This window comes from Lissotriton helveticus, chromosome 7 (assembly GCF_964261635.1).
Source record: "Lissotriton helveticus chromosome 7, aLisHel1.1, whole genome shotgun sequence".
In the NCBI taxonomy this organism is placed as follows: Eukaryota; Metazoa; Chordata; class Amphibia; order Caudata; family Salamandridae; genus Lissotriton; species Lissotriton helveticus.
In genome coordinates this window covers 1,565,856,494-1,565,867,563 of record NC_136068.1, presented here as the reverse complement: position 1 = coordinate 1,565,867,563, position 11,070 = coordinate 1,565,856,494, and the positions used below count along the sequence as shown (strand labels likewise).

The 11,070-nt window shown below is 45.6% G+C and overlaps 1 protein-coding gene across 1 annotated transcript in view; it reads right to left on the bottom strand.

The window, feature by feature from the left end:
* Positions 1-506: 506 nt before the first annotated feature.
* The window catches only part of LOC144769580 (leukocyte immunoglobulin-like receptor subfamily B member 5), a 368,889-nt gene continuing 358,325 nt past the window's right edge, over positions 507-11,070 (bottom strand). The window contains exon 9 of the mRNA XM_078653740.1: positions 507-1,798. Within this exon, the coding sequence (XP_078509866.1) occupies positions 1,640-1,798 (159 nt within the window). The 3' untranslated portion in view covers positions 507-1,639. The remainder of the gene's footprint in view (positions 1,799-11,070) is intronic.

Genomic DNA, 11,070 nt, shown 5'->3' with positions numbered 1-11,070 from the left:
GAATATCGCTGTCAATACAGCGATATTCACGCATTAGCGTGACAATGCTCTTAGCAATGTTATCCACCTCCCATTGGATAACATGGCTAAGGACTGGTCAGGGCAGGCGTTGGCTTTTGGAGATATTCGCGCTTAGCGCGAATATTTCCAAAACTACGCCTGTGTTGATCATAGGCGATAGCGATGTTAGCGACTGTTATCAGTCGCTAACATTTTGGCACGCCCACTTTGCATGTCATTAGCGATAAATATCGCAGACATGCAAAGCGGGCCCCAAAATGCTCGCTATCGCCTACAAGCTGTCGCTAACTGGTGTTAGCGACAGCTTGGTAATTGGGCGAAAAAATTATCGCCGCTTAAGCGGGAAAAAGTCCTGCTAAAGCGGCGATAAGGGCCTTTGGTAATATGCCCCTAAGACTGCTGCCCAGTCCATATGAAATAGAAACATTTGCTTGACAAATTTATAACTTGAGCCTTACTGGACAAACAACTCTCAACGTACTGGAACCAAGCTTTTATTTAACGGTGTGTATATAATCAGTATGCTACTCACAAGCAATAAAACACTTTACAAGGTATATCTGAAAATAAGCGGGGCTTGGCTGCTTAATTTGGCTACGCTTGGAAAAGCAAGTGTGCAGAGAAGATAATGTGGCCATTCAGTTGGAATGAAATATCTTAGGCCCTTGGCCACTAACGTTCAACCACTGTGAAAATTGTGTCACTTGGTCCCATTGTCAAATTTCCGGTGTCGTTCCGCTGCAGGTTTGGAGAATGACAGGCAGGCAGTTCTTTTTAATTAAGTTGGCGAAGGACAGACACAGGTCCCGGCTCATTGTCTGGTTTTTCTTTGCTTTGCCAAGGCTCAGGTATTGCAGGTCTTTATCTGGATACAAAGAGGCGCAAGGGTTTATGATTAAAAAGCCAGAGCAGGCAGAGATCAGCTCCATATAGGCACAGAAACAAAAATTAAAAAGGTACACAGCATTGTGGTAAGTTTTAATACAGTATAAATGCCTTGGGCAAGGTTAGTAAAACTGGACTATGCTGGGTTTGGCTACAAGCCAGAAATAATCTCTCTGACGGGGACTCTGGTACTTGGTGCAAGTTGATCCAGTGAAGTTGTATTTCAAAGGCTATGCATTGCATGAGTTGCTCTTACCCCAGCTGGATGGAAATGACTTGGAATTTGGAAAAAGGAATATCTGGGCTGAAATGGTTGGAAAAACAACAACTGATGTTCATGAGCAGAGCAGGGCTTGTGGAGATGGCTTCCATTGTCTGAAGAGATCAGAATTGTCCAGCACTCTCTGAGGTGAGCCCTACTGGCTTACCATACAGAGGGTCATAGTTCATTTTGCGAGCACTTAGGAAGTTTGGGCTTGACTGGGTTAACAGGCCTTCGACTGCGGTGAGCTTGGTGGAGCTAACATGTAGGTGTTTGGAGGGGCTTCAGTAAGTTATTTTTGATTACTCTCACACAGAAGATAAACCAATGCTGGAGCTGCTGACTGCTGGCATCAAAATAGTTCAAATCGCAATGAATTAAGCGGGAGTCAAAATGACTCGAACTTAGCTAGGCTGGATCTCAGTTATATACTCGGTGTTCTCATCTTGGGTTATATCCACGGCACCTCCATCAGTGAATATTAACTGAGGCGTATAAAGTTGGCTCAGGCTGCTGAAAGGGCGGAGCCGAGTTGTTCTTCTTGTTCTTCAGAGCGTCTTTGTTTATTACGGCATAGGTGGGTCCTTCATCATACCCACCTTCTTCCTGCTTTTTGACCTCTGGTGCGATCTGCAATTAGAAATTATGTATTTTTTCTTTTTTTAATTATTTTTATTTGCATTTTTAAAACATAAAAATCATATCAAGCATGTCACATGAAATCATTCACCATACCCTACCCACCATCCACCCTCCGCCCACCCTCCCGAGAATCTCACAAAAAACACTACACATGGATACAGTGGCGCGCCACCTATCGCTGCATTGCACATAGCCGTCCATAATCTCCCCCGCATGTACCGGGACAACAGGGTGGCCTGTCCTCTTTCTTTCACAGTCCCCCGTCTAGACCATAATACCGTCTCCATTTCCCCCACACTCTATTGAACTTCTTGGGGCAACCTCTTGCTTTGCAGGTGACCCTCTCCGCTGCCATGTAGATATCCATGCCTCTTCTCCAGTCATCTAGTCGTGGGGGTATAGGAGTGCCCCAAGCCCGAGCCACATCCCTCTTGGCCACCACCAAAGCCAGTGTGAGGAAAATTAAAAGTGGGCGATTCAGATCCACCTTATTTGTTATTCCCAATAGGACCGGTTTAGGCTCCACCGGGAGGGCCATTTCCAGTATGTCGCTTAATTCAGTTAATATCTTAGCCCAGTAGTCTTGGATTACACGGCAGTCCCAAATGGTATGAGAAAAGTCTCCCTCTACATACCCACAGCGCAGACAGTTAGGGTCACTGGCCCGCCCCATCTGGTGCAATCGATGTCTATCATAATAGACCCTATGGAGGATTTTAAATTGTATGAATCGAAGCCGAGACTTTATCGCGACTTCCCTAGGGTGCATCAGGGCAGTCTCCCAAACAAGCATGTCCATCTCCCCCAGATTTAGTTCTCACGTTTCTTTCAGTTTCACCAGTCCGTCAGGCATATTATTAATCAAAGTTTTATAGTTCAGGGAAACTAGTTTATTCGGGGTGTGCTCCTGCAGCAGACGGCCCTCAAGAGGTGCATACTCCGGCAGGGGACCCGTGAGCGCCATCTCTGCCCTCCATGCATGACGTACTTGCGCGTATTTCAAGTACTGAGTATGATGCAATCCATAATCCACCCTCAACGCTTGGAAGGACTTCAGAGCTCCCCTTTTCAGCACATCTCCCAGAACAGAGATACCAATGTCATCCCATCTTTTAAACCCCTTCAATTTATGCAGTTCCTTTAGCCATGTACAATGCCATATCGGGGTTTGTTTCGTCGGTTTGTGTGCCCAGCCAATCCTCTTAGTCGCCCTCTCCCACATCTCCACTGTCACACGCGTTGCTGAGAGTAGTCTCTCCCTTCCCCTACCTCCATATATGTAGTGCAAACAAGTGCGTTGCGCCATTGTCCCTCTCTCCAGTCTATATGTGGGGTGGTCTGCTGGGGCGTGGAGCCAGTCATTTATTGGCGATAAATGTTCCGCCCAACAGTACGCCTCAATATTTGGTAAGCAGATCCCTCCATTATATTGGTTCCTCTGCATTGTCTCTAGGGCTATCCTGGGTTGTTTCCCCAGCCAAAGCAACGACCAAAGCTCTTCGTTTATCTCTTTAAAGACCTGTCGGGGGGAGGGGGAAATACTCATTCTGTAGGCGGTACAAGAACCGAGGCAAGGTTATCATCTTGAACATTGCTTCACATCCCAGAATCGTAAGGGGGAGGGTCTTACATCTGGCTGCGTCACTAGCGAAGTTTGCGAGCACTCTCTGAATATTTCTCTGATACGAGATTGAGTCGTTCTTCGTTACATATATCCCCAAATATGTAAACCCCTCGACGGTAATCCGAAGTGCCCCAGGCAGGGTAGGCCATACCTCCTCTCCCCTAGGGCTGTACAGGATTGACTTATGCCAGTTTATCTTGTATCCTGAATGGGAGCCATAGCGGCCCAGCAGGGTGACTAGTCGTGGTATTGAGACCTCTGTGTGGGTGACATATAGGAGGATGTCATCCGCGTATAGCGATATTTTTCCTCAACCGTATCGATCCGGCCAGTTTTCAACCCTGTTATCCCTCTGTCAAGTCGTATCTCACACGCTACTATTTCTATAGTAAGGGCGAACAATAGCGGTGACAGAGGGCACCCCTGCCGGGTCCCTCTCCGTATGGGAAAGTCCGCTGATAACACCCCATTGACCTTTACCCTCGCTCTTGGGTCAGTATAGAGAAGGTTCACCCACTTCCTAAACTTAGGACCAAAGCCAAACTTAAGCAATACTCCCCCCAGGAAGGGCCAGTGTACTGCGCCAAACGCTTTTTCGGCGTCCAAAGACAGAAACACATGAGGCTCCCGACGGTCACACACCTCCATCAGTCAGTTATGGGTTTTCCTCAAATTTAGCCTGGTTGCCCTATCTGGCAGAAAGCTGGTCTGATCCAAGTGGACCAGATCTGGAATCACGCGTCTCAGCCGCAGGAAATTATGTATTTTTAATGAGAAATCAACCACAGCCACAAGTGCCTCTTCTCTATAAAACGTGTCATTGTAGACCATATTTGTGATAATCAGGAGCTTAGGCCCAGATGAAGAGCATGCTTGGAAAAAGTGGTTGGAAATTGAACACAATTTTTGGGAAAGGTCCCTTAGTTTGTAAAACAACTTATGTACTAGGTCACATCGCAAAATCTCTATTTACAGGGAGTCATAGAAAGACATACCTAATGAATATTAACAAGCAGGTCAAAATTTGCAGCCTCCGACGATTGGCTACAAACACAGTGATTGTGGCTTACAAAGGACAGCACACCACTATCCCTGTGTGTGTTTTCCAAAATGGAAAACATTCTTTAAAAGTAGCCAGTGTCCTTTAAAGGAACCAGTTCTGCTTTTAAAACCTCAGAGGGAGCACACAGAGCTCTGCTGGACTGCTGCCCATTACCCCGAAGGCTGCCAACACGACTACCAGAGCAGTCTCTTTGCGAATCAGTGACCACCTCCGTCGAGGTATTGGTCACTGTTCAATAGTTTGAGACTGGAGTTATAGCAGCAACTGTTGAGACATGGTATATGTTATTTGGAAAGAATGCCCATTTTACGCCTTTTCCTACCTGAATCAGTCTGGGTCACAAAACCCAGGGCCGTCCTCCTCAAGGCAAACTTTTCAAACTGGTCACCAGTGATAGCTTGCTTTTCACACCAGAAACCCCTTCTCAAACTGCTCACGTGAGAGCTTTTCAAGTACTGCCCACTGGGAGCCGTTTCTCAAACTACTCGCCAGTGCCATCTGCTCATACTGTGCCAAATGTTAGTCCAACTGCACACAAAGGGCACCTTTAACAGCTGTCACCAGTGTCAAACATTATCACGAGGAGTAGAGAGGACGTCAGACTCTATTACCATTAAAGAGGCCGTCTGGGCAGTGATGTCAAAATAGTACTCAAAAGCCAAGCTGACATCATCAAACAAACAAACATTCTACAGTGACTATTGTTGATGATTGTTAGAGATGAAGGACTGGGCACAGATAACTGTTTTTCCCTACACTGCATGGACCCTTGAAGTCGTAGCTCTATCTACTAACGCCACCATTGGGAGATCCCATTTTGTGCAAACTGTGGAGGTGGTGCATGGGACATTTTTAGGGGTGATTCCGCCTATTCACAAGTTAGACTGGAAAAAGGACAACACAAAGTAATTTGATCTCAACCCAATTCCCTGCTTAACTAAAATATTTTGTTCTTCAAATAAAAAAGTCAAACCACGTCCCTGTGCTACCTTTGCTCTGTGAATAGCAATTGTATTTTGAACTGCTGTTGTCTGTGCTGTATCAGCTCTGCAAGCTCGGCTAGCAGTTTTGTTGCTTATGCTGCAACTGTTGTGTGTGAGAGAAAGATGCCCTGCTGCTGCCCGTACTGCACCTACTCTCTCTGTGAGAGAAGCTTGCACTCTGCTACACTTGAGCAATGTGGGGTAAAGATGCTCTCTTAGTTTTCATGGGTTCCCTGCCTTTGGCATGAAAGAAACCTGCATTGTTGTACCCGATGTCTTCATGTCCTCTGTTTGAGGGAAGTTTGAACTACATTTCTCTGCACACTTAGGTTAGAATGTGTATACAATTGCTGGTGCTACAGAACTAGCAATCTGCAAGGGGGCAGAAGCTGTTGAGTGTTTAGAAAGGAAGATCACTTTGTTGCTGTCTGAGCGGTGCCAGTTCTGTATTTGAGGGAAGGTTGCCCTTTTTAGGTTTCGCCTGGGGCACGGAGCTTTAGCTCCGCCCCCAGGAGAAATCTTTAGTTTTCAGTATGGGGAACTTGAATACGCCCTCTGTTCCATTGGCTAGCTCCATAAATGGAGGCTAGCCATTGGAACAGAGATCTGTCCGTCATGGCCGGACCAGATTTGTGGGCGTTACTGCATTTTTTCGCTCTCCACCCTTTTTGCATCGTCATTGGGCGGTGGGCGGAGTTTCGTTTTTTTTTTTTGGTGTTTGTTTTCCTCATTTCATGCCGACCACGGCCGCCGGAAGAAGTCCAGGTGAGTGCGTTCCTTCCCCCCCCTCCCGCTGTCCGTGTCTTTCCCGCCCCAACCCCCCGCTTCCGTGTCTTTCCCGCCCCCCCTCCCGCTTCCGTGTCTTTCCCGCCCCCCCGCCCCCGCTTCCGTGCCTTTCCTTGTTCTGCCAGAGGGGTGCCATGATATTTTTTGCTAAACTTTTTTATCCATAACGAACAGCTGGAGTTTCGTTTTTGCATTTTTGGGAGCATAGGGGGAGATGCTGGACCGTGAGCGGAGGAAGGAGAGTATAGTGGCCTCCCTGCGGGCCCTGGGGGCCTCGGTGGGGAGGCCGAAAGTGAGGAGTGGGGCGCCCATACAAGCAGGTAGGCCCCCCCGGGTCAGGACACTGCCGAAGACCGCGAGCCGCCTGCGGGGGAACGACGGGACCCCACCCTTGCGGGTTCGCCGGAGCACGACAAAGCCTGTAGGTCTGCTCCCGACCCTGGCATCCGAGGCCACCGACCCTCCGGAGGATGCAGAGCAGCGCCGGGAGTCGGCGCATGGGGGTCGCGTCCTCTCCCCCATCCCCCGGGAAGAGGAGCCCAGGGGGCTGAGTGACAAGGTAAGACTCGTCCACAGACAAGACAGGGAAAGGACCGGGTGCTTAATCTGTACAGAGCAGATTGTATGTCCCGGCTTCGCTTTGCACGCTCTGTGATCTTGGGCATGTCGTTCCCAAGTGTGTGCAAAACGTATATACATTATAAAGCAGGTGGTGCCCCTGAGTACTCGCCTGCAGTCGTGAATTCTGTGTCTGAACAACTGTTCTGCTTACAAAGTTTATCCACACATGCGTACACGTCTTTCACAGGTCAACATTTACTCTTTATTTAAAGCATGGCATTGCTGCGCATACTGTGGTTTAATTCCTGTCTAAACAACACGAAAGTGTCCCAAAACCTTTTTTTCTGCGTTTCCGTGAATCTCCCACTTGCTGTTCCCCTCTTGCCTTTAATGTTTTTTCTCAAAATCCATATCACTTTCCGGTATTAATATATGTCGAGGACATACAAAAGTCGTCGCTCTGGTATTTTTTTTTCTCGGTGACTTTAACTCCTTGTAAGCCCCCTTATTACCCGTCCCCGTATTCCTCGGGTGTCAGGGTTCCTTTAAGCACTATCACTACGGCTACAAGTCGCACTTTTTGCCTGTTTTACATTTTAAATTTAGTGTGTAGCGTAGGATAGGTTGATGAGTTAATGTACGTGCTGCAGAAATCTGTTTGCTACCTGCAACTAGCCATGAGCTGGAAACCCCGAAGCAAGTCAAAACAATGAGTAACATTTGGTTCGTTAAAAATAAAACGTTTATATAAAGCCTACTGCGCTACATAAAATATATGTTGATATGTTTTTATTCGTGTCACAGTTTCCTCTCTTGCGACCTTGGCCTGGGCGAGTTTCTTATTTCCACCACATCCAGTTCTCAGGGTAAGCGTTTTTGAGGTGTAGAAGGTTCTTTTTTGCTGTCGTTTTGTGCGGATGAGTGACCCTCCCTCCCCACCCCATGCCCTCCCTCTCGTGTTTTTAAGGGTTACCTCTACTGATGGCGTCTGAGCTGAAACACGCCATAAACTGTCCAGAAGGGGATTTGCGCTGAAAATAAAATGCCCAACAATTGCCTATTCTAATTATCCTATAAAATGTCACTGAGACCATCTGATTCGTGCTAAAGTCTGCGTTTTACGCGCCCTGACCTTCAGCCTAATGACATTTGCACAGCCATGTTCTGCAGCTAGACTGACCCCCACCTAGATGGTGTATTGTTCTAGACAGCCCCTAGATGAGAGAGGACGGGAGTCGGTGCAGGGGGTCGCGTCCTCTCTCCCATCCCCCAGGAAGAGGAGCCCAGGGGTCTGAGTGACAAGGTAAGACTCGTCCACAGTGAATCACAAGATGAGGAAAGGACCGGGTGCTTAATATGTAGATGAAGCATGTGAGCACTATAGAAATAACACGAGTAATCTTCAATCTTTAGTGCAGTAAACAAACAGTTATTCAATGAAGGATGTGCAATGTTTAGTGCTGTACATATGATAGTTTAAGTGAAGTCATTTTTGCCGGGTGTCTCTCTCTGGTGAGTATTACCTCCTAGCTAAGACTTGTTTTTTGTATCTATCTCTAGCCAGTTTTCATCGTAGTGCAAAATGCTAACTATAATAGTTGCAATACAAATCGCATTTGCGAGAGATTAAGCTATTGCCACTGTAAATGACAATGCCATTTATTTATCTGTTTTCAAAACCAACACATAAATAAAAAGTTTGTCATTCACAATGCCAATAGCTCAAACTTTTCCAAAGGCGAAACCGTTGCATTGTAAATGCTTGTTCTACAGTTCTCTTCCTGTTCTGTTTCTACTGCTGTAACCATGTATGCGACTAATATGCTACTGTTGCATGTGCTGTGCCTATTTCCCATGTAAACGTGAAGCTTGTGAAAGAGTTTATTTATAATAAATATTTTGCATTCAATTGGCATTTACACATACACAAGCAGATGTTATTAACTACGTTTATTCACGCTTAGATTGACAGTTGGTAATGTAGGCCTGCATTTTAAAATGGCAAATGTTGGGTGCCATCTTACTTGTAACACATGAACAATTTATTTATAGGTCAAGCTGGAATCCTAATTATGAAATGTATTGATCTTTAGCTTCTTTTCCCATGTGAAATGTTTTCTTTAGGATAATCATGTAATGTTTGAATGAGGATTGCACTCATGAAGACACCCACAGAGTGCAGGTTGTTCCCTCCATCTACTCTTGCAAAAATGTGAGTTTGAAGTTCGCAGAGAGAAGCTGTATTGTGAAGGTTCCCGGAAACCTAACTGGTATATAATGGTATCGCTTTGCTTCGACCTGATTGGACTGTTTCATGACAACTGTGTTTAGGTGTCTCAATTGTTAGAATTGTGTGATTTAAGCCAGCGCAGACTAAAATACAGGGCAGACCCATTTTCAACTTGTCTTAAAGTAGGATTTATTTTGAGTACTCTGTCCATGAGTGACTGACTAACCTTTGTCTTTCCTTAAAGGGGGGCTGAGATCAGTTTATCCTCTCATTTAATCCATTTGATTTCAACTTAATTTTGATGACTAACTTGATGATTTTTTTGTTTTATAATCCATTAAGCTTTAATAAAACTTCTTGGTGTTAAAACCGTTGTCTTTGTGGAGCCTAACGTGCAGCACGTTTATTGAATGTTTTGATTTCTTGAAAGCCTCAATTGTGAATTTCGAATCATCTGATAGCGTTTTATGGGCCCCAAAATTTGCAAAAGGTAAAACACTGGCCATTGCACTGCCACTTTGACTAGTGGACCTTAGCTCAGTGAAGTGCGTATTTAATGCGGTTGCTCCGGTCTCTCAGCCTGGCGCAGGGGTAGATTGACTGCGTTCGTCCTATTATGGACAGGACACCACACTCTGAGGAGTTGTATGCTGAGAGTATTGTGGAAGCCAGCCTCATCTCCTAGTTAGGTTAACACTTGATGGAACACCATGCTCGCATGTAAGATTAGGGGTAGGTAGGAACTTCTCCACCAATACTCAACGTGTAGATAGTGTTTTAGGTCCTGACGAAATGCACAGTATCTTTTGAACACACTGTGTGAAACATGTTGACCACAATTGTAGAGTAGAGCATTGCTCTCCTGTATAATTGGGCCTACAAGCAACCTCTCTTGTTTATTTTTAATAAGGTGGATAACCACTTCATTAAAATTCCCTATGTGGATTATCCAACCTTTTTTAGAATCACTTTTTCACATCTACACTTCCCCCTAGGGCCCTCACACCCACGGCACCATACGGCAGGAACAAAAGTATCTCAGCTAAAGAGCCCCTTTAAGGTTGCCCCTCGGGTATTGCACGGCCGACCCGACGAGGAGCGAATCCATTTGATGAAGCATGACACCTAGCTTGTTGGGTGTGTGAGGACTCTAGTTCCGTTAAGGTGGATTCCCCCTCCTTTTGCTTTCTCTTTCTCACGTTGCTCCATTTTCTTTGGGGATCTGCGTACCTTCCTTTGTATTCAGTGTTTGAGCAATGTACGCTGGACCCCGTTAAAAAGCCCTCCTAGTCCCTCCTTTTGTTCAAGAGAAGTGCTCTTTTTATAACCATTCTCTGTGTGTATGAGGAAAGATTGCACTGTTGGTGCCTGGGCAATCCTTGGTGAGTTTTTGTGGGAAGAGTAGACTAAAGAATATGCAGATGCAGAAGGAGCAATGTTACTTCGTATGGTGTAAGTGGTATATATGGCCCGATTCACAAAAGTGATCTGAGACAAAATCCGAACTTTGCGACTTTCGGTATACACAAAACGCATTTAGTAGTAGTAAAGTTAGGATTCCTAACTTTACTACCAAATTCCTTTTGTGAATACCGAAAGTCATAAAGTTAGGATTTTGTCTCAGTTTAGTAGTAGTAAAGTTAGGAATCCTAATTTTACTACTATTAAATCCCTTTTTGTAAATACCGAAAGTTGTAAAGTTAGGATTTTGCCTCCGATTACTTTTGTGAATCGGGCTCTATATGTCTGAGGAAAGCATGTCATAGGGTCTGTCCATACAAAAGCCATTTTTTAATCGAAAAGGTATTCTTGACTTGCAAAAGGACTTTTGTGACCCAATCCGAATCACAAATAATAGGGTCCAGGAGAGGGACTTTCCCCTTCTAGTTGACAGGTGTAATGGTTATGGACACACACGTTAGGATTTTATTGATTCCCAAAGGGGAAATTGTTCCTGTGGGGCAGCTTTCATTGGAGAAAGTTTTTGGGTGGCCTTGTGGGAGCAGGCAATGA